The sequence below is a fragment of the Cyphomyrmex costatus genome, unplaced genomic scaffold, assembly GCF_001594065.2.
Source record: "Cyphomyrmex costatus isolate MS0001 unplaced genomic scaffold, Ccosl1.0 scaffold81, whole genome shotgun sequence".
NCBI lineage: Eukaryota > Metazoa > Arthropoda > Insecta > Hymenoptera > Formicidae > Cyphomyrmex > Cyphomyrmex costatus.
The window spans coordinates 119,178-144,504 of NW_017280386.1; the positions used below are offsets into that span (position 1 = coordinate 119,178).

Genomic DNA, 25,327 nt, shown 5'->3' on the forward strand with positions numbered 1-25,327 from the left:
GTCATCGTGCGTTTTCACGCGTCCTCCGGACTGATTGGAACTGACGTTCTTCGCGGCGACAGAATAAAACAAAAATTCGCACTATCGCATTCGACCGGCAGGCCTATTGTGGAATTGTTCGGATGCTATCATTCTGCATTTACAGCAACGCAAAAAGTAATCATTCCACATCACGTACGCACACGGGAATTATTCATCGTATGTTTGACGTTTTCACGATATCGTAGCAGCATTTTGTGTCAAAAATTTCGATAAACGACTTTATAATTATACAACATGACACGCTACAATCTTGATATTTTCATTATTTTAATTGGTTTAGTCAATTAATGAACATAACGGCATTTCAATTCGTTTTGTTAATTAATTAAGTACATTTTATTATATTTGTTTTAATAAATGGATTTATTATCTGTCGATAACGTGAAGGTGATGCTGTAATAGGCACAACAATTTACGCGGAAGTACGGTGATCGTATCAACGTGAAATTTAGGGCATGTCGAAATATGGTTCATTGATTTTATGTCAAAATGGTGATGATCACATAATTGCGTATCTATTTCGGATGATATGTTATTTACTTCGAGTGTCGCAATGTCGATTGGCAGTGTGCATTAAAGCGGACATCGATAATGTATCGCTTTTAAAATGATACGATGGAATCGATGTTACAAATTATTCCACGCCGTAGTATCAAATTTGTGTTCATTAAATTATGTTAATTACTCGAATAACGATCGTATCCGGGATACACATGGATTTTTTGTCATATACCTCTGACCATGTGCGAACCGAATTCCCCAACGATCTCTTAAAAACGTAACGGCATGTATTTATGAACGACCAAGGACTTATTATGGGGTATATTCTCTTCGATGATAAAGCACGCATTAACATCTAAAGTATGATGTAATGACATCGATACATTGACAGTAAATAAACACACACATACCTACATTTATGTGCATATATATATATATATATATATATATATAAATACATATAAGTACATATAATCGGACTCTATATGGTCTAATTTTCATGATATGACCTATTCACTGTTTGTGAGTAATTACACGTGAATTCAATAGATAGCACTATTAAGTCGTGCAGGCTGTCTGTTTAACTCAATAGCATCAGTTTATTGCTTAGTTTGTTCATTCTGTTATTGTCAGTAAAGCAAAATGGAGAATATCTAGGTCATGATGTAATATTTCATAGATAAGTAATTGCTTTCTATATAACTACCAAGAGATAGTTATTAATTTCCATAGTACATATTATTGTGTAATAGGTCTGTTGTACATATTCATACTTTACAACACTGTATTTAGTTTTGGTCACAAGGTTTTCTTTATAATCAAAGAGAAGAAACTCTTTGTAGGCACAATGAACACACATTGATTATAATGTTTTTTCTTGCTGCTTTTATTCCATGAATTATAATTCACTTGTTAAACATCGTGGAGGTAAGTAAATAAATAAATGAATGAAGGAATCGATTATTTAGAAAATAGTTCTCTCTTTGTGACATTCTTATATTATATACCAATACAACATATTAATATTATCTTATGAAATATTGGATTACTTTATTTTTCAATTTCTTTAATATATTTTTACGAAAAAGAGGAAAACATATATTCAGGCGCATTGAGAGCATGTCACTGCATCATATAAATATCAAAAGAAATAATGGCAAACCTATTCGCTTGATTTATATGATAATAAAATGTAAATATAAACAACGTCCATATTATGCTTTTAGTAAATAATAAATTAAATTTAAGACAAATTTAATACATTTTCTTAAATTGATTAACTCCATTTTTTTTTTAATTTTAGTTAAATTAACGATATATTGAATAGATAGTATATGTATAGACTTCTATTACCTTAGATATAAATTTTACACAAAATATTGTATACGTACAACACTTTATCTTGTGCACATGCTTTATAAAGCAATAATATCAATTAAATGATGGAAATTAGAAAAGTATCGTGTTTATCATACCTAAGCGTCTTGGCCGTGTGCAAGTTTGAAGTTTCGGCGATGTGACTCTGCAGATATTGATTCAAATCCCCGTATTCGCCGTTTTCCAATACGATGCACATGGGATCGTTCTCAAGGCTGGCACCGAGTAGCCGCGCGACATTTCGATCGGCGAGTCGTACCAGTCTCTTTGCCTCCTGTTGAAATTCTATCCTGGAAAACGCATGAAGCATCCGGAAGTAATATCTTTATGGGTACCCGCGGTACCAAGGCCATGGGTATTGAATACGGACGTGGATATATTGTATATATGCTGGAAGTAATGTAGATATTCCGTTCCGGTATCGCTCGCTTGTCTCTCGGAAGTTTTCGTTGTCTCACGCGGAAGAAGGAACGACAGAAAAGCGATACAAAAATGCCAAGGATAAAAGAGGAACCTACCTGCAGGGTTATAGCGCGAGTCACGAATAAGGACAACCGCGAATAAGGGCTGTGGAGCACTATTGTGCTACACATATGAGTAAATTCTAGCGAGAGCAGACGATGCAGAACACGATATAAATGCCATATCGAGTGGTTTGTGAATTCGATAAGAACTCAATAGACTGTATAAAAATTGAAACCTATACATCCTTTTAAATTTTTGATATAAAATTATCTCCTCGTATTATAAATCGAGCCAATAAAAATTCTATATAGCGATTAATGAGCCAATTTATTATTTTATAATCGAATAATCAATTTTATTTGCCCGAAAAAAAAAGAGACCTTTCCATAAACATTTTGACACAAGATAATTTCTAGTAATTCCATATGATATCTGAAATCATAAAAAAAATTTGCATTTTTATACGATTCCTACACGCATTTACATAGACGAGCACGCTTTCATTTAGAGAAATAAACACGAATGTATTTCGAATATAAATGCGATGTATTATAATATTGAGTTCCGTTGATGAGATATGCATTTGACCGACCAGCCACGCTTTATACATGATATTAATTTTTGAGAAATATTTTAAAATTCATCAGTTAAATTTTTTTCATAGAACATGCGTACACGCGCAACATAAAATTACTTAATTGAAAATGTCAACGTGGAAAATGAAATTCCTTTTTGCATCGAAAAATTCAATCATCAGACGACGAAATGTATAACAGGATCAAAAAACGAAAATCTATCAGGCAGATCGGTCTGATAGACTTTTTCGCGGAACGCTGTACATACAACAGAAGAAAGAAGAGCGTGGAAAAGAATAAAGGCCGGGGTGAGAGAACGATTGCGCTCTAACATGAGTTGCATCCATTTCGCGCGACAACATGGGTTTCGCGGGCTTTTCCCAGTCGGCAAAATGTGTTTTGTAGACAATGCCATCCGTGATCCTGTCTGCGGGGATCATCCTTTTGCTACTGCGACGACAACGCGTCGTCGGGCCAGTGAATCCGGTATACGACGCGCTCCGCTGCCCGTTCCTATCTCTATCGGCCTATACCGAGGGAAAATCGCGATCGACCGACGAACAAAACGTTGTTATAGCGGCATCGTGAATGCAATAAAAGGATGTCTTTTATTGGCTGATGTAGTGCTCATGGTTGAGCTACGAGAATCTTCGTTCAAGCGTTGATTCTAGATTTTTCGGAAATGTTTCTTCATAGAAACGAATACGCTTCGATGTGAATTGGATTAGTATCACGTGTGGAACTGCGCATTGTGTGCAATTATATATCACGCATAATATGAGGTATTACTCGCTACAGTTTGCAATTTTTATTCGTTGTATTTTATAAATTCGTTATAGAGTGCGTGAAATAATTATTTTCTTTATATAATATTATCCAATTTAAACACATCGCTCTGTAATCAGTGGATACTGATTTTCAAATATTCCATTGAAAAAGCCACGATGAAGCACACGTACAACAGCGCATACGCGCTGATTCGCTAAGTAGGTCGTAATGGTGGATTTAGACGTGGACGGGATTTCGAAAATTGCGAAACATAAATAACATTCAGGATAAACAAGATTATTGACGAATATTTCATACTGCCAATCGCTAAATCGTATGCCTCGTAGAAAGACGCCTCGAATAGGATTTTATGTTTCCAATTTTCTAAAGGTGAGAGAACCCTCTCGCGCTGCTTTATGAAAAATTATATTGACGCAGACATGCGCGTATGAGCACGGACGAGTTATTCGATTACATGCCAATCATCGATCGCTTAAAGCCCTTCTGCATTATCCGGCCACATCTACTTAATGCGCGTAGCGTGTCATTACATTCGGAATCACTTTGCGCCGCGTTATTGAATTACGCCGTTAACGCTCTATAATCTATTGGAATAATTTTCTATCGTCGACATATGTATAGGTGGTGCTTTCGCTTTCGGTTTTTATTTGCTGTAGGAGCGGTTATCTCTCGAGATATTTAAGCTTCGTGCAAAATATATATGTGCTTCAAAGTTAATGTGTACTTTGATTCGTACGTAGCATCCAAATACCTATAGTAATTATATTTAATTAATGGAATATTGACAATAAAGTTTCATGTTCTTATCAAAACTCATTCTCAACAAGACGTTATATTAAACATTATCATTAAAATATTTATCCAGATATATAAAAATAGAAAATAAAAGGATAAGAATTTTCATTACAAAGATAAATAATATATTAAATTAAAAACTTTAAGAGACATCAATTAATTATTATTATTATATTTACAGTTGCTGCTGTTTACGATTACTGAAGAGATGATTAATCTCCTCAAAAAGTAAAACATTCAATATCCGAAACTTGTTTTTATATATTATATATATAATTATATAAATATCTTTAAATTAAATTCAAAAAAACTCGATCAATATGAAATTTCACACTATCGTTATATTAAATACTAGACATTATCAAAATATATTCATCAAAATACAAAGATAGAATATAAAAAAAATGTCAAAATTTTTCATTATTAACTGAATAATATATTAAATTAAATATTTTAAGAGGTCAATCAAATCATTTTTTTGCGACTACTGCTATTTTTCAATTTAAGAGATTATTTTCCTTAAAAGAGAGGTAAAATATTCAATAACTATAATTTGCTTTTATACATCAACAGATCGAGGAAAATTATTAATTTATATAAATCGAGGAAAATTATATTACAGGTTCTTACCTAAGAGCGTCAGAAGATCCTGGTTTTAAGGATTTAACGATAACTAGATCGCTGGAGGTATTTTTGAAAACCTCGTCGTATCCAGGAAACCTGTCAACTTCGCAAAGGTGAACATCGCCAAAGTATCCACAACCAAGGTTTTCAACGATGTTGAGTTTTTCCCGTGGAAAATCAAGGACACACTCAGGTATCTCTTCCTCTTCCTCCGTTAGCATATCCTCCGGACTGTAGCTAGTTATACTGCTAGAGGCTTTCGCGCTCATTGGCGGTGGGGTGCTTGGTGTTGGCGAGGGTGGCAGTGGTGGTAGAGGACTCTACGATGTGACACGAATTCAAAATTATGTTTTCTCGAATTACGTATAAATCAATGTATATCATAATATTAATATATGTAATACGAATATGTCGAAGCAAATAGATGTGAGTAAATATTTGTACTTTTATTCACTGAACGAAATTATTTGAAAAATACGAAACAAGCATAATATCGCGAATATGAATAAAATGGGAAAAATATTTCTTTCTTTCTACACGAAGGAAAATATTTCGGTAAATATTTAAATAAAAGATAATATTAGGATTCACAATCATGATATATCTTTTTCAATACAATTTTGCTTCCCCGTAAATTAATCAAATCTGATAATATAATCAAACAGAAACACATGTACGCTCCCCTTCATAGAACTACTGTAATCAATAACCACGCCCTTTTACATTATCGCTCTATAATCTGTGTATGCCCACGAAAGATGTTTTCTTCGCGGTAGTTATGATTGATAGTGCCCTGTTGTTTCGTTTTTCGGTCATTAATCCTCATAATTCACAGGATGAAGTATTTTGCGTCGTGCATATTGTATAGAGAAAACAATCCCGGTTGAAAACGAAATTAAGTCGGTGTCGAGATATATGCAATACAATAATATACACGATTAAAATATATTTTGCGCAGCATGTAATTATCACAGTTAATGAAAATAATCTAATATACTGCGATAATCAATAACTTCAATAAAAGTATGATTTAATAATATAATTACTTTATACAGTGTTTTAATCTCTATGAAAAAAAAATTTGATATTTACGTGAGCAATATTCACAACTTCACGTTATATATATATTTAAACTATCTTAGAGCGTAGAAAGCGAAAATTGAAAAATCAAACGGTATAATACTCGAATTAATCTCGCGATTTACATAAAAGCCCTAGTGGCCGGTTTTACAAGGTTGCCTCTCTTTCGGCGATCGTGACGGAGATCCAACGGTCACGAGACGGCATTTGACACAGTTTCGCGCTCCAAGTACCCGCGTTAATGCTAGAGAAGGGCTTAATCGGTGCGGATCGCATGTCTACCGTACATTTTTGCGACTCACCTTACAGATCTCCGTGCTGGCGTAATACTTTTCCGGCGGGGGCGGTATGGGTGGTGGGTTAGACGGATATTCTTGGACCGCCGGAATTGGCCTGGCAAGATTGATCGTTGAGTTAAGCAGGAGCGGAATAACCGGCTGCACCTCGTTGATTCCTGTTCGGGCGACGAGGAGCGAAGCGGAAAAGAATCAAGAAATTCGACAAAGTTAAAAATATAATCACGGCTAGCCGTCGACGAAAAGAATTGCCGTCTGTGTAACGCCTTCCCGTTTCTCTCGCGTCGAGTTTCCAAGTTTCGGGAGATTGTTACCATTTTTTAACGAGACTCCGTACAGCGCGCCGCGAAACTGTAACGTTATCGGAGTAGAGCGAATGAAGTTTCCCGGAAACTCGGAAGCGCAACGACAGATATCTATTTCAATTTATTACGATATTGCTACTGTATATCGTTCGTCTCGCGTAACTTCGCCTGCACGGTAATGATGGCATTTGTGGACTCGCAAAATTAGTGCGACCTGTCGATGAGTCATAACATGCTGTTTCCAATAGTTAATTAATCAAAGACCTCAGTCTAATTCGATTAAACAAGGTCGCGCGACGCGACAAACAGTCTCTCTGCGGACTGTGTTCCTCTCTCTCTCTCTTGCTGTGTCCAGCAAGCTGTGCCAACTACGAGACGCAACGGAATAGTTTGCCGACTATTCCAACTACGTTGTGCGGCCGTGGCAAAACCAGGCGCAGAGATTCGAAACCTCGGCTTGACCGTCACTCGGGACAACCCGTTAGAATTCCCGCGATAACACGAAACTATCCATGTCGAGACGGGGTCGAAGTCAGCAAATACAGAAGTGGAAATGTCTTTGGTGATGAAATTAACCGAACTAGGATGTTGATCGACTTTCAATGTCATCGTTTGAAAATGATAAATTAATTTCTTCTCGCAAAAGACAAAATTTATAACGTTAAATTATCAAACGAAAATACATCAGAAAAACGATGAGGAATAAATAGAAAGAATTTGTACAAAAATTAAAAATAAATATGTAAAAATACTAAAGAAATTAACAGATTTTAAGCATTTAATATTCAAAAGAACATCGGCTCGATACAGTTTCAACGATCATCGCGTTCTAAGGAAATAATTAACAAGTGGAATTAGAAGAAATCTTTGGATATACTCGTGTGTATGCAGTACTTAAACAATATTTCAACGATTGTAATCCCAGGTAAAAGTGAACTAAATTCGGAACGCAGACGCGAAAGGAAGTATTTAAGCGTATAAACTTTTAACGTCGGTACCAACCAGGGTAATCCGTGACGGTTTTGTGTAATTGCGGCGTCGTCGTGCTGTAGGTGGCTGGATGGTACTGCGCCGGAAGCGGGGGGCAAATTGGTCCCTTGTCCTCGCCCTCCTCCGGCACGGAGACCTGTGGCCAAATATCGAGCGTTATCATTAATGCACCTGACATTTATGCACACGCCGACCGTGTATATCACGCGGTAAAAGCGATACACTGTCGGTTTATCCACTCCTATTTTCGAGTTCTCCCTCGCGACCCCCTGCTCTTACCCTCCTCAGAATATTCATAGCCGACGAAACGACGAGACGCTACGCGGACCCCGAAGGGGTTGGCGCGCGCGCGCGCGCGCCTGGTTATTGTGTGCTGAATACCCGTTGGCCTACTGTCTTATTATGTATTGCCGATTGCGTCATTTTATTTTACGGCACACGCTACCGTAGATAAACCATGGAAAGTAGCGCGAGCTTATTTTCGTTACCGATAGAAAGAATAATGTCGGAATGACTCCCTTGCGCTATTCGCCAAGTTCCATAAACTTGTCTCTCACCCCAACGTTGTTCGCGCGTTTCCAGATAATTTAAATTTAAATATTATACAGATATACGGATTTGCCTTATCGTTCAACTTTTAATTTTAAAAACCGTTAATGCATTTTTTCCGTGAATAATATCGCTTTCATCTGTAATACGTTAATTTTATCTCAGAAATAACTAGTATAATGTAAAGTAGGCTAGAGCTTGCAGATAAGAACAAAATCTCTTTCTATTATAGCTGATTTATTAGGCATTTCGCATAAGGAACTTTTTATAGCCACGCGAGAGAGAATGGTTGAAAAAAAAGAGGGCAATGGAAACTCGGCGCATCTCAAGATATCTAACAAAAACCACGACATAGTGTTAACGCGGCAACGTATTCTCGACACCTGGCGTAAGTTGCATTTGCGTTTCTCCATTAACGGGATTCGTCATGGCAGTGCGCTTTCATCTAAAATGCGACGGTAAAACCGCGCGGGTGCCCACCCGTAAAGCTCTTATCTCGCGTCACTTCCTCCCGACGCCTTTATCTTGGTTCGCAAACCGTGCGAAAGTACACGAGGGTCTAGACGATCGAGCCCGACATGCCACACCTCAGGAAATTAGCAGTTTTATTACAACAAACAATCTAGGGTCCCCAAGGCGCGCGGCGCGGCGCGGTGCGGCGCGGCGGCGGGGATGTTTACGTCGCGGCTCCTCGTCACTTTTCTTTGCACGATAAGACAACTCGCGAAGGATCGCAGGAACGTGACGAGCACCGTATGTATATGTCTGTGTGGCTCGCGATATATAATATCCATTGATTTTTGCGTTGCTCCAGGCCGAGGCTGACTTGCGAGAACGTGTAAGGGTGGGTATTAATTTCCGTTTAGAGAGCGTTGGAGGGTGCCAGACTGGTGAGATGCTGCGGCGCGGCCGTTAAGATAAGATAACCACTTAACCATCGGGATTCTACGCGAATCTCACTACTCTCGCCCTCTTTTGCACTGTCTCGCCAGCGTATACACATATGTATACACACACACACACACACACGCACGCATTGGTGTTATACTATCCATGTAGCTTCTATATCTTTCTCAATCGCTTGCGTTTCTAGAAGCACGAGGGCTCGCTTCCCGTCATCGACCTTAACCGTCTAACATCTCTTTCTCCATTAGGACTATCTGAAGTCCTGTCCCTACTTCTCTCATACTCTTACGATCGGGCATTCAAAGCGATGTCGGCAGCTCGTTTCCGTTGGTTAGACGCCGAAATGGTCGCGACACTACGATGGCAGTTTTGAAGTATTATTGTTGCCCGAGAGATAGTGATCCAGTTTACAGAACGGTCTTGCTTATCGTCGAGCAAATTGTCTGCGAATTGTATACAGCGACGTGATTCTCGATGCATAAAAGGAGAAAGTCTAAACATAAAATCGCTGCTAATGGGGCAGCTTGATTTGGATCGATGTTTATTTAATTATGCAAACCTGCATTCTGAATACATGATTGAAAACTGTTGCACGACTCCTGATATTAACGGGATGGAAAGTTTATTTTTGAATCGTCGGTCTAGCGTGAGATATTGTTTGTACACACGTCACACATGCCCGGTAATGGAGAAAATAGGCAACTATTAAGAATTTATTAATACACAAAGTTTATGAAAGCCATCGTTAACAAGTCGGCGATATGTAGAACAGCCTGAAATAACTCGCTTATTTTTAACGATAGAAAATAACATTCCAAAAATAAAATAGCTTAGTATCGGACAATTTACTCATTGTTTATTTTTCATATTGTCTAGTATAAACGAACTCGAGAAGATAAATTTTACAAAGTTCGCGGCTGTAATATTTTTAAACGTATAAGCTACGCATATTTAATAGCGCTATGAAAATCTTTTACGATCATGGAATGATATATTAATGACGCCATTACGAAGAGATTACGAAGAGAAGGTTAAGCTCTTCGGGAAGACAGATTTTTACTGACTTTGTGATTTCACAGAATCTCTTCACGCATTGTCGACATGATCGTGAAGATCGCGAAACGCGAAATAATACAGCGCCTTTTCTTTTCACGTATGGTATATCAATCTGATGTACAAAAGGATCTCACAAATGTAGGTTTCCGTGATTTCTTTCGTAAATCCAGACACGTTCTATTGGCTGTAAAACGGTTTTATCAATGTATCAATCGTCGGGCATCGTCTAACGTCAAGCTTGATATCTTTTCTTTATAAGTTTGGTATTCAGAGAGCGGAATACGCCTGGCGAAATAAATTATCAATCGCTATAGATACAGCGAGAGAGCTTACGTGCACACGTTTCGTGGGATTTATCGAAGTGGCGTATTTGTTTAGAGATATTACGTGTTTGTCCGCATACTAATCGCATATCGAGTTTAACCGCGATTACGAGATCGGCAAACGATAGCATCGAATAATCTCTTAACCAGGCGGTTGAATTAAAGGTGCATTTGAATTGAATGGATTATTATCGTGGATAATTTACATGTACCAATTCCTGTCAATTTCCCCTTTTCACACTCATGACACACAATGTAAAATCTGATTTCAGCACAGAAAGAGCAATTTTACTGAAGAATCTAAAAATTTAGCCAGATACAAATCCGAAAATAATTTTGTTGAATCATTAAAAAATTTTGTAGGTATCTTCAACATGATGAGCAATGTGGCAAAATATTTTGATATTCTAGCAACCAATTTTGCTGTCCTATTTAATTATTTTAATGGTCTCCAGCAAAATTATTTTAAAATCTGTATTTTGCTGAATTTTTAGACTTTTCAGCATTATTGTTCTTTCTGTGAGAAGAAGGAAAACAATGCCTTATTCATTTCATCGTATACATGATTCGAGCAATACGCACATGTTTAAAACGTGAAATTTTATTGTACAAAAAAAAAGGACACGTATAACAAAATTCTGGAAACTGGAATTTTCTGACGCGCGCAATGCGCTTTATGTATTTATATTTATACGCAACGGTGCTCGGTATTTGCGCTATTTTTTTTTTTTACATTCGTTTGCGCGCGCAGTACTAATCTGAGAAAAATGTTAAACTTGTTAATGCAGTCGCCGGAAATACAAACAGTGACGTGAAAGGAGCGTGCTAGGCGTAGGGACGGAAACGAGTATCGAAATCGTGAAACGGATTAACCCGACAAAATCCGTGAAGTGCTAGCGAAAAGATTCCGGGCACAAAACGATCCTCCATTAATTAGCGCCGGAGTGCTTTTTGCCATTTTCATTACCATGAGTACATCTTCGCCTCTTTTCCGCAAAGGCTTGCGCGACCTGTCCCCCAGCAAGTTTACACATTTCCCAACTCTGTCCAAAAGTGTCTCCCGCGCATTTCACTTGTTTCATGCTTTTTTATTAATTTTTCATGGCGCTGACCTGCTTTTAATTAACGCATTCCCGTCTTCTTCCTACTTTGGCATATTCCATTGTTATGAAACGTTCCACGTGTTCTTTGAAAATTATTATAATTATTATATCCAAAGAGTTTTAGCATTTTTAACTTTTGCAATGATTATACTTTTTAAATTTGCAAATAAATTCTAACATTTCTGAAATGTCTACACAAAATTGCCGTTTCTTGTTCTTTTTTTGAATTCTGTTGAAATGTCATTAGTCTTTTCCAACAATTTAACAGATAATTTTTCAAACTGGGAAATAGAACTGTCGCATAGCTTTTGCGTGCGCGCGTATGTACATATTCAATTCGCGGTTAGGATTACAGCGCACGAAAATCAGAGAGTTTGTTGTTTTAAATTAAAATAATCTATTTTCAGTCGACTGTCTCTCGTATCCTCCTCTTCATTTCTCTTCTCCCTCGCTCGAGCTAAACCTGGTAATCACATTACCACTTACTTTTGTACGGAGTCCTTGCTTTGGTCCTACTCGTCATGCTCTTTTCACACGAACGCAAATATATACAAAATGCGCATTTACAGAATTGCATCACAGAGCTGTGTGCCACATTCAATAATAATATATTTTATGGTTTGAATAAAATCATGGGCGTATCTGTTATTGTTTGCCCGATACGTTTTCCGCGTAACGCATACGATTCACGCACGTGCCCTTAAGGCAGTGTCGTAAACGGGTTATTTATTGCAATGCATTGATGTGTGGATAATTGAATGTAATTTGATTTGCTAATTGGTAAAGAATAGCTTGATCTGTAACGCGTGAATGGACGTTTACGTAAATTAAATAATCTCGCGCAATGAAATCTGAAACAAGAATTTGCTGCATCGTAAATTCCCGGATAAGAGGAGGGGAAAAAAAAAAGCACAACACTTCGCGGGGCTTTAAGCGATATACTATCCCACGGAGTTTCCCTTCAACGCTTTAAAGCAGACCGATGCAGCTAACGTGTCAAAAAAGAGGGAGTCTTCCATCATATTCGTTCTAAATAGAATCAGACAGATCGATATAATGTCATCCACGAAACAAAGTTTAGTTTTCATAGTTCATATGTTGCTCGATAAATTGGAGGGGTCTTGTGTTCTGTAAATTGTCTTCCTGACTATTTATAGGATAAGTTCTACGGTGGAATGGATGTTCGAACGCATCAAAATTCGATGCTGAAAAATAAAGACGCATCGTACAAGGTAAGGAATGCTGTTTTCAAGCATTAAGCACAAAATCACTCGCGATCGAGGACAATATGAGCGCTGTGATTAATAAGTAAATAAACCTACACAGCCATGAAGAGATTAATCGATTAAAACGATATTTAGCCAATAAGAGACTTCATGAATAATTATGCAATAAATTACTATTTATTTAGTCGATAAAAATTCAGAGAAAAACGTCGATGTTCTCGACACGATTGAGTAGCTATATCGGCTCAACATTTCGTTGAATTGAATCAGGTGTACAGCGAGCGACAAGCGGAAACGTTGTTCTTCCCGACTTGTATTGCTCGATAAATTGACAGCGGTTTCCACCTGGTAGACATAATCTGCCGTTCTCTAGAGATCCCAATGTGGATCGCAGGTTGCACGAAGGGCAATAGGGTCATTTCGTGGAGAAGGGGGAACCGGGGGGGTGGCTCGCGCAACTTCTAGACGGGACAAGTAGCAGGTGGCTAATGTTGGAAACGTGGAGTAGAAGGGAAAGGAGAGAGTCAGTGAAGATGGGCGAAGAGAAGAAGGCGTTTGGAGTGTATATGATGCCGCTTAGCAGCGGGTGAACGACGAAGATAACGCACGTCTTCTCGACGACGCTGGTCGCAATACGGCCATCCCGGCAGCTCTTTTAATTAAGTGGAGTCAGCTCGACTACCCGCGCTGCACTTCTTCGGCGGCTGGTAAAAACTTAACCGTGAAAGATATTGGGTTGTCGAAGAATACCTTAAATGATGTATGGTAAAAGCGGGAAGGAGATTATACGTGCGAGTCTGTTCGAGCTTCGTCAGGTAAATGAAAAATATTACACAAATATGCTCTTTTTGACCCATGTATTTACAAACAAAACTGATCGAAAGCAATTAATTAATTCGGCACCGCACATATTTGCTGAATATACGAATATTACGTTTATTTCAACATATATGAAATGTGATATAAATTATTATTTAAATTATATTATTTTTAAATTGTGAACTCTCTCTCTCTCTCTCTCTCTCTCTTTAGTAAAAGAGGACAGTTTGGTATAGCTTCTTGATTTCTAGAACTTTCTTTCGCTTGATCATTTATCATTGTTAATAATGAGCCGAATGAAATATTTCGAGTGACTAATTAGTCACCCTGATAGCTAATGTCGCCATCGCGAGTCTTCAATTTATTTCGATAGGTTGTTAGCGTCGTTATTAATTGTCGACTGTCGCTCCGTACGTTTCTCCAGTTGCCTCCATCCGTGCAAACAGTTAAGTTAGGAAAGCTTCAAGGGTTTGCAAGCTCAACTGTCTGGCACTCATTATTTCTCATCGTTCAGCAAGTCGTTAATTACTGTCTTCCGCTATATCCCGCGAAAAAGGATGAGAAAGCGCCGGAGCTGTCCATTTCTACGAACGAACTTCACTTTGCTATTAATCCGGTTAGAACAACAGTGGCTTGGTAAACATACGCGAAGTTCTCAGAGTTCTTTCTTTTCTCCGTCAGCCTCACTTTCTTCGTTCTACTCAGTCCAAGTATTAACTTTTTGCGTAACATGCTCAATTCTCTTCTAACATTTTATTCCTCGTCCTTACTTTCTCGCCTCTCGCGGCACTTTTATCTATATAGAGATTACTTACTGCAGAATTCACTTCTTACCTTGTTACTCTGCGCTAACCATCACAAATCGTTGGTCTGATTTCTTAGATAAAGCAGGCTAATCAAGTAATGAAAGCTACGCGTGTCTCCATTTTCTTTCTCTCAATCTTTTTTCTCTCTTCACAATCACAATCACTTTTCCTTGCAAACGTATCGTAATATTATTTCGCGAGCAGGTGTAAGATTTGATAATTAATTGATTAATTAATTTTCCACTGTATAACATGAATCCGATTTCAAGGACTATTGTGCCATTTCACCATTGTGCATAATAAAGAGCTGGGTTTAACGTTATAGACCATACATCGTGAAAGTCGTGTAAACTGTCCACCGGCGAGGACGGTAAACGCGCGACGTTAATAATTCTTGTTGTTCCGTAGGACAGGAGTCGGAGCGGAATTTACGACAAAGTTAGACATTCCGCGTTAGAACGAGGTGCGAGACATCTCTTTCGCCAGAAAACGTTTCTAGCGGCTTCCCTCGCGCTACGATGGAATGCGACGTCAGAGAAAAATAGCGTCGTCTGTACGTGCATTACAAGATATTTCTCGTTATTTTTCGTATTCGTTCTAAGCATTGTATTGTAATGGGGAAAAATTATACGGTGTCTGTCGTGCATATTATTTATCACTGTAATATATCTAAAGCCGCTTACTAATTATCTCTATGAGATTTCTTTTCATAAATGCAATTATCGTTATAATTACGCCAAGTAATTAACGCATACAATTTCCACGATTTGTGTCACAAGTGCCGGATGATCGTACAGGGATTCACGGATAAGGGCGCATAACGAACAATCTCGGAGCGTTCTTTTAATCGTCGTAGCACGATCTCGTTTGCGTCTCCTCCTTAAAGAAAATATTTGAACGCCGTGTTTCCTCCTCTAGTTACGAGCGCGCGCTCGTACCTAAACCGACGTAAGTAATAGGTAGGTATAAGCTGTTTTGCGCGATTGCTCAAAAGCGCCGTAAAGTGACCTGGAAGCGCAGAGTAAATAGATGTGCACGTACGGTTTATTAGAGCCAAAGACTCTGGTATTAAACTAGGTCGGGAGTTAGGCAAAGAAAAATTGCGATTGGAGAACAAAATTATCGTCATTTATCAAATTATTAACATCGCGATAATTCGCATCACTGCACACAGAACCAACTAATAGAATGCTGAATTTTTGACTCAATTTTTTCATCTTCGTATATTTCATGATGACACCTAATGATTAAAAAGAAGAAAGATACTTTGCATATTATATTGAATTGGACAGTAATATATTTTCTGTAAATCATATATATACCGGAATTATAATATATGCATAATACTTTTCTTACAAAAAAATAGTTTTCCTTATTATATCATATAATATTATAAAATATTGATAAAACAGTAATAGATTGCATCATCTGAAAGCGTCACATGAAAAGAAATGCCATATTACGAAGTCATTTCTCTAACACAATAAATTTATTTGATAAAACAAATTAATTTTTCCGAAATATTTAGTGATTTATACTATACGTTTGAATACATAGACAATTTGTAATGACTTAATATTACGGCGATGCTTAATTGTGTGATAGATATCTTTACAACCTTGAGATCACCCTGTTGATCGTAGAAGTTTGACGGTGCGAGAGCAGCTTTGAGCCTACGGTTCCTATAGAAGATGAACATGATCGCCGCGAGCAGCATCACAATTACGGTCGTCAGGATGCCGATAACTAAACCGACAAACTGCTTCGATTCCGGCTCCTTGCTCTTATCTGGAACTGAGAAGGATGCATATGTATATAAAGTGTTTACATATATACACGTATATATATATAAACAAGTGTGTGTATACGTAGTAAACAGATGCACCCGTCATGTTCGGGGATACGGAGGGATTCGATTAGCTCAACGATTAACGGTTACACCGCAAGCTCAGTGATCTTGCACGTTGTCACTGGCTTAGGGACTGGGCTCTAGAGATAATTTACATCAATTAATCGTGACATCGATCGTAATTCCTAAGGATTTGAAACTATAGCTCTTTAGGTTTAAACAATTATTAATTAGAATGTTTTTTTTTTTAATCTAATTACATTATCTGACAGATCTTTTTCTTGTCACTGGTGTGAATAGTTATTATCGACGTATTTTTATTCACTGAATACGAATCTGTTGGTAAAAATTGGCTATTACGTTAGTTTTTGGGAAAAATTATATCAAAGAGTTGAAAAACGACTATTTTGATGGCCGGTTTTCATTACAGCAATTTTTTTTAAATTTCATTAATGACCATACGAAAGTATCAACTTTTAATTTTAAAATGCATTTTGATTGATATGATTTTTTTCCGAGATATAGTAAGTTGAATATAATTCTTTTCTCATGTAACATATTTTATCCAACGAATAAAGTCTTTAATCGAAAATAATTAGTTTTATTCATCTTATTACAATTGATAAACTTTTAAATAATCGCGACTGCCATTTTGAATCAAGCAAGTGGAATATCGATAGCAATATGATAACCACGCTGATAACAAAAGAATTTTCCATTAATAATATTTCGACGCCGCTACAGACAGCTGAACCGCGTGCGTACGTGATAGCGGATTCACTCGTCCATGACGCTTGCATCAAGCAACACGACCTATCACCGTAGATAATACCGCCGAGGTAACCTCACATAATGTACGATGGAACGATAATGATGATTGCGTTCATCACGAAGCTCGTAACTAGATCACGGTTGATCAGTGCCTGGCTGAACAAAAACAATATCCGCTGATGGCTTTCGTAGTCCACCGCAACAGTCTGATCGTCGCTTGAGTATTTTATGAATCAATAAACGCATAAGCGAACAATCTATAAAATAGTTACATTAAGACTTTTTTAATTCCACGATCAGGAAACATTTATATTCATAGTTTTAATATTATATCAAGTATAGTATATCAAAATGAAAATATTAAATAATATATTTAATTTTTCTTTGGAATGGAGGATATCGAAGTCAATCGATCAATAAACGAAGTCAATCGATCAAAAAATAATTATCCGATAGCAAGAAAAGAAATACATTCATCTTAATATTTCTTTACAAGAGAGAAAGAGAGACCGAGTTATTCACGTAATACAAATATCAAAACTAATTATAAGCTATAAACTTTATCTGACAAACTCTGATAAATACTTCCGTTCGTTTTTTCTCTAAATAAAAATATCAGAGAGAAGAGAGTTTAATTTTCCGGATAGAGATGTATCTGTGACAAAAAATTTTCATCTCGTTTCACGCTCTTTTTGAGTTTTCAACATTTTAGTCTCGTTTCTTTCGCAAACCAATTTTGGCATAATGTTATAGAACACCGGCCGACAAGAAAGTATAATGTTATTCTTCCTAGTATATCGTTGAACGTCTGTTCCATTACTTCGCAGATTATTACCCGCGTTGGCGCACATTTGTACCTTTCTGCGCGGTGTAATATGTAATGAGTATTAGGTATACGTCGCGCTTCAAGCGAGAAAACATAAATACCTCGTCCTGTTTTCTTGCGCTTTACCTAGGGCGAATTTAACAAGCGGACACGCAAAGAGCATTTCGCGCCAGCAATGTATACAAATACGAACCTACATTAAACGAGCACGCGAGCTTGAACACAGCAATAGTTATACGAAGAAATTTCAGCAATTTCAACATCGTCGCTGTGTGATCGAAAAATTTCCCGCTATGCAGTGCGAGTAATGTCAATAAGAAGAAAACGCAAATTAGTTCGCTGAACTAATTTTTAAGAATATTGAAATCAATTAGCATTAAGAGTTTCGTTAATGAATCTTGATCTTTTTAACGATACCGCGCGTCTCGACATCTCAGTCAAAGAGAAAGTTAAAGAATTAATCAGGTTAATTGCGCGGCTTTTGTGAAAGTAAAAAAAGCATCGTTCTATTGGTTAACAAACTCAACGTAGCCAAGGAACAAAAGCGACCGCTCTTTTTCTTCCGTGACGTTTCTTTTGCAGGTAATCGAGGACGTCCCTGGGACTACTCGATGTACTTTTTCGCACAGTTCTTTCGATCTGACAGGATTTTCTAGCCCCATCGTCGCCGTTTTTCCGTTAATTGCGGTGTAAGGACATCGCGTATCAGAAAGAAGATTTTGCTGAAGATGCGCAAGTTATTGGCTTTTTGACTATAATCACAATTAGTTCCGAATCTAAGATTAAACATAAATTATTTACGTGTGTGATGTATTTTACATTTTTTATAATATTTTTATTTAATAAATTTTTACATTTTAAAAACATTTATAATACATTTACGTTTATTTTTATTAATCAAACTCAATTTCGGATTTTTAAATTAAATTTCTAATAATATTGTTAGGAAACTTTGTTAATTTTGTATTCGTTCATGAAATCTAGAGAATTTCACGATTAACGCGATGATTACATAAAATATTTCAATTAACATTTTATCACGTTAATATATCGCTAGTAATAATCGTAATGATCCTTTCTTTTGACACAATTCTTTCGTGATATATCGAGTTCATTGTTATAAAACATGACAAGGGAAAAAGAGCTCGGTGAAAAGAGCGTCAATTACGCGGAAAATTATGAACGCAGCTTACCAGTATAACAATGGAAAAATCGGACGGTAGACTTACAGGTGTTATCTTTGCTTTCCTCCTTATTAAAAGTAGCCTTCACTTCGTCTCTCTGCAGTGGACCCTCGTTATTTTGATAGGGGCTGCCGGTCGCCAGTACAATAGCGCTCTTGTTCTTCGCCTCCTCGTCCTCGGTATTGTTCCATTCGGAGATAACTGTGCATTCAGGATTAGAGGTAATGAAATCCGCGTGCGCGCTCGTCAAGCTTATATTAAATATTCAGGCGTAAAAAACATCGATATACATATATATATATTAGTGAGAAAAGCGTTAGTGAGAAACTAACTGAACTAATCAATAACTCGGTAAATTCTGTGCTATAAAATTATCGATAATATACACGATTAATTTAATATAATTTAATAATTGTTAGAAGAGCGCGAATCTAACTTTCATAAAATCAGAGAGAAACATGCAATATTTGAAAACAAGTTAAATGTTATGTGCTTCTCCTTTTGACAATTTCTCATCGAATCGTACAAATGTCCTTTGTGGCCACGGTGTCGATGTAAAATTTCATTTGTATGCGGGATCGTTTTCTATGACATCGATCGTTTGAAAACGAACAAATATCGTGACCAGAATTTAATTCGTGTCACACGCAGCTGGGAATTTCCCGTTAGGCAAACTGAAAATTAGTGCCGCGGCAGTTTATCGACTAATGGACACCAGAAAATATTCCAATTTTCGAGCTGTTAGACATGGCTCGTACGCGCGCGATTTATAAAAAGAAAAATTAATCGAAGTGGGACGCGAGGTTGCTTCCAGAGTTTTTGCGCAGCGCGGCGCGGTTCGCTCGGTGGAAAACTCGATGCCCCGTCGCGGCGCCGCTAAAGGGAGGTACGGGTAAGGGGAGTGATATATTTTCCTATCGATGACGCGGCTCAACGAAGCGTTTGTGCGACGTGAATACGAGTTATGTGGTATACAGGTGACGAGGAACATTGGTCGCCTCTGGGCCGGTCGGTCCAACTTATCGCTCGTAGTCGAGGACGGGGAGCACCGGAGTACGTCGAATGATTAACGACGTACCCACTCCCGCGGTTGGCTCTGGTGCAACGAAGCGACACGGAACTTTCGAAAGCTTGCATTACCAGAGACCGGCAGCTAAGTTCCGTCTCTCGGATCGTTTGAGATGGATTAAAAGAAATATTGGTGATCGATATGCGGTTTCGGACGATGTTGGATTAAGGTAGCCATTGGGCAAGTTGCGTTCTGCCGCTGCGGAACCGCGGAATCGACCTTCTTGACCGAACTTGGGAGATTATACGGAAATACCGGTTTCTACGAAATACATTGTCTAATTGTAAGTTATATCACCCTGCGATGAGAAATGCGCTTTTAATTTCTGAAAAAAATTTATGAACTTTTTCGTTCCTGAAAGTTACAGCGAACAGAAGAGATTACAGTTTTTATCCTAACTGTTTCTGTTTGTATTTAAAGACAACCTAAAGCTCTCTCTTAAGTAAGCTGCAGTGTATAATAGCTTTACAAACTCATAAATGTTTAATAAAGTTTCTTATACAATTCTAATTCAGAATATTTCCTGATCGTCTCTGTTGTGGTAACGTATTTTTCATTCTGCAATATTCCGTCGACGAATTATTCTCGATCTATATATAAAAATTCAAGTTATATTTTCTATCAATTATTTTCTACTTTCCGAGAAAACAAAACAATTGTTGCTAAAATAGCAAGAGATGGAAAAATATTACATATTAAGAACAATTAACAATCAACACATCGTTTTTGCTTGTGAGTTTGCAAAGAGGTTTGAAAATTATTAATATTATATATTGCTGCTTGATAATATATTGATACAACATTTATAGGAAATTAAAAAATTATACGTTGGATGCCTCTTAAGAAAAACACATATAATTTCGTACGAATAATTTAAAAATGAAATACGTGCAAGTTTTATGTGTCACTTGATATGGTGACAAAGAAAATCACTCGCTTCAGCGTTACGCTGCCGAAGTTATCTTTCTCGTGAAAGGAAAGAACAGCGCACTGAGAGAATGATTAACGACGGCTTCGCTCGTCTGGTTCGTGCAACATTCCGGCTTTTCGAGACAAAACTTTTTGAGAGTATATATTCCAATGTGTGTGTGTGTGTATGAATGTGTGCATGTAGGTGTGTGGCAAGTAAGTTTCGTTTCCGGTTTGCGACCACGTGCTCTCATTCGCACAACGTGCCGTGGATACTTCTGCTTTTTGCTTCCCGCGGTGCTTTAAAGTCGAGCAAACAACAACGTAGGACTAAACGATTTCAGAAACTTAAAATGTTTTACACGGTCTTTTCTTTGGAATACGATACTCTTGTCCGAGCAATTCCAATAGGAAATACGTATAACTGCGACAGATATTTTCCTCCCTTTAGTGATCATGTTATATTTATTGTTAAGGCTATACAGAAAATAAAAGTAAAATAGAAAAAAGTAGAAAGGATGTTGAATTTATAAGCAGTAAAACTGAGTTCATATATTGAAAAGTAATAAAGTTTATTTCAATACATTTCCATAACACCCCTGAAATATTTCTTCCCGTTATACTTTTGTTTAATCGATATTAAACACTTTTTTATATCCACTTTACGCTTGTAAATTAGTGAAACTCCGGCAATGAATTTTAAAATAGCCTGCAAAATAAGTTTATCTTTAGTATATCAATTTAATAATTGCACGCACTTTTCTTGAAACTACACTCTACCGTTGAAATAAATTTTCTCTCCGAGCTTCGCTCGCAGGAGCTTCGGGACTATTTTCTTTCTACCGTCTGCAGTATCACCGTGCTCATATCTTCGACGAAAGTATGTCACTTAAAATTGGAAATCGTGTTGGATCGCGCGCTTGTGATAAGACGCGCTTCGAAACTATTCTATTTCTCGATTTCAATTTTCTGGACCGCCTACTTTGATTTTCCGTTTAACTAAAAGTGCGTCTATAAACGCGAGGGAGCCGCGAGGTAAAAGGCGGTACGCCAGACAATGTTTTAGCTTCGCCATTACTCTCGGTCGTTCCGACGCGACGCGGGAAACGCGCGCGAGTGTTACCGAAAGAGTAACACCCAGGAGATAAATTTCGACTGCGCGCGGGATGGCAGGAAGGAGGAGACGGTGAATCGATCTTTCTCTTACCTGATTCGAAGATTACCTCGCTGAGCATGATCCACCGCGCGGCGAAGTAGAGCTGCAATTTTAGGAAGCGGCCGGCGCGCGAATGCAGCTTTATGGTGACCTCGCGCGCCTGTTCGAGCACTTGATCGGGTATATAAGAGAAATGGACAGGTTCGCCGATGAACTGATTGCCACCTGTGCCGAGGTAGACCTTCGCGTACGAGAAAACCTGCGGACATCATAGAAATCATGTATTCGTATGTATGAGCGCTTTTACGGTAAGGTGATCGCGACACCTTAGACAGGAAAAGAGGGACATATAACAAAATTCAACATATTGAATAGATAAACATTTTTATAATTTACATTATTTGTCAAAATTGTACTTTTGTACTGAATGAATTTTGTGAATAATCGCGTTTTTTTTTTTTTAATGAAAAATCACGTTAATTGAAACTTTATTTCATACTTATTATTTTTATTTATCATTTTTTAAAAAACAGGGTTGATTATAATCATGTCCTTAATTTGGGACGCGTAAAGCGGGACAATAAACTTTGGGGTCTCTCCTAATTTGAGACGATTGGTCACTTTACTTTACGGGAATGAAATCAAGCGATTGGGCGATGCTTGAATGAAGGAAACAATCGTGTATGATTATATCGCTTCTTCGTCCCGTGAATGTCATAAGATGTTCATGTCGTTGATAAAGTTGTATTAGATAAGGACGTATATGAAAAGTATTGTTATACAGCAGGAGAAACACATGATGCTCGTAATTCGTGTTAGAGAGATAAGCCGCGCAGATGGAAATAATTCAGCGAGAGAGACATTGCGAAATTCGCTATCGATGAAGGTATTAAGCGAACAGACGGTGCTGCAAAAATCGCACTGTAAATCGTAAGGAAAATGTTTTTAAAACCGCGTAAAAGCACGGAAGCATTGGCGAAGATGTGATCGTGAAATTTACGGTAGTTCCTGGAGCTCGTAACTTCCGAAATAATACCGGTAACAGCGCGAATGGCGATACCTGCACGTCCTTCGTGAAGTAATTGTTCATGTGTAGGTGTATGGCAGTGAAGTTCCTCGAGTAGTCGAACTCGAAAGTTATTTCCACCGGACGTCCAAGCATGTTGGGTGTGTCGTTTCTCCAGCCGACCCATTCGTATCCTTGAACACAAACGGATTATTCGTTATAACACTTGACAATTTTGGAGAATCTTGAAAAAAAATTTAGAGTTGTGCCTGCTGTCATTAGTTAAAATTATATGATTATAACCTGTTTTCATAATACAGGGTTAACCTAAAGATTGGAAGTTATCGGCAAATTCATGAATGGATTTCATATTGATAAATTTCTTGATAATCTTTAATTTTTAGTTAATCACGCTAAAGAACATATACTAAATTTTTATAAATATTTGTTTAAATAGTGTTCTAAATAAATATTTATTAAATTTAAACTTATATTTATTTAGTATAAGAATCAATTTAATTGTCATATTTTTTATTGAGTAACTACTTATTTACTGGAAGCAAAAATTTACTTGATATTATTTAATCAAATATGTACTAAAATTTAGAAAAAATTGTTTAAACGCGTATATTATGAAAATGGGTTTATAATGTTCTTAGTTTTAAGTTAATAAAATGTTGAAGACTTCTATTTCTAGTGAGAAGACGAATTCTGTCATCTATTCAAATCTCTTCTTAACAAGAGAATTAAAATCAATTTACCAGTGAAAAATTTATTCTAGCATGCTAGTTGTGTATGCTAATATATACGTAATTTTTATACGTTAAATCTGTGTGTTATGCTTTTTGATATTTAACAATAATTGAAGGTTTGTGTGTCTGCTATATCAAATTCATCTTTTACGCATGGGGAGAACGTATCCAATAAAAATTGTAACCTATATATGTCACGTAGAAAAGTTCTGATACACACACGTGTGAGTTAAAAAAAAATGTTATGTTGCGGGTTGTATGATACGGTAAACCATTTATAGGTGCGGTGCACGCACCTATAAACAAGACAATAAAATCTGTAACGCGAATAGTGGACAATTCGTGCGTGACATCGAATTTATTTGAATGTAGCGTAAACGGAAAACATATGCATGAAAAACAAATATCTAACATTCCTATAGTAAATATATGTGTGTATCATGCATCAAATACATGTATAATGCGAAATACCATATGATACCAATTTTAAAAAGTTACAACTTATTAATGTTTAAGTTCCAATTAGAGTTAGATAAATAAATCATACAAAGTATTAAACCAGAGAAGGAGCACAAGTACAAGATTTTATTTTTTCACTAAAAACCTAATAAAGACTGATTTTCAATGAGGTAATACTAAAAGAAGTTTCGTATAACTTGAAGTCTTTGGGGAAGTACCGTACTGTGCTGTCGTTTTACAACGAAGATAATTTAATATAGGTAACTCGGTAACTTAAATAATTTGCAAGCACGTGACCTTCGCAGTTTTCTTAGGAATTAAAGACGTTTCTTGTTATATAACGCTACTGGAAATCGTACAAGAGAGTGTTCGCTTAATAGAATTTAAATTACCCGTTTCAGATTCGCAAGTTAAGCTTTCACGTGGGACTCGTATGCTTCCTCGAAACGTTAATTACGTTTTGAGTTTGTTTTCGTGCTTTCTATTCCTCTTGCTTCATTTCTCCCGGAAATGTTTCGCTCGGTATACAGCAGCGTGAGAAGCGTGGTATGCGATACGGAAGAGTTTCAAGCTATGAAGCGGCCGTGGCAGGTTATTGCGCGAGAGTCTCGCCATTAGATCCCACTATATGAGTACATGTGGAAACACACGTGTCCCGCGGGAATATGCGGATTGAAAATGGACTGCAATAACCCTAAAGCCTGGCCGGCACGGCGTGT

At 37.3% G+C, this 25,327-nt stretch overlaps 1 protein-coding gene across 1 annotated transcript in view; it reads right to left on the minus strand.

Moving 5' to 3' along the window:
- The window catches only part of Ddr (discoidin domain-containing receptor 2), an 82,601-nt gene that overhangs the window by 11,002 nt on the left and 46,272 nt on the right, over positions 1–25,327 (minus strand). The window contains exons 6-13 of the mRNA XM_018549346.1: positions 23,452–23,591; positions 22,443–22,650; positions 19,303–19,458; positions 16,246–16,421; positions 7,852–7,975; positions 6,551–6,702; positions 5,175–5,488; positions 2,019–2,210 (exon numbers count right to left, since the gene is read on the minus strand). Of these exons, the coding sequence (XP_018404848.1) occupies positions 2,019–2,210; positions 5,175–5,488; positions 6,551–6,702; positions 7,852–7,975; positions 16,246–16,421; positions 19,303–19,458; positions 22,443–22,650; positions 23,452–23,591 (1,462 nt within the window). The remainder of the gene's footprint in view (positions 1–2,018; positions 2,211–5,174; positions 5,489–6,550; positions 6,703–7,851; positions 7,976–16,245; positions 16,422–19,302; positions 19,459–22,442; positions 22,651–23,451; positions 23,592–25,327) is intronic.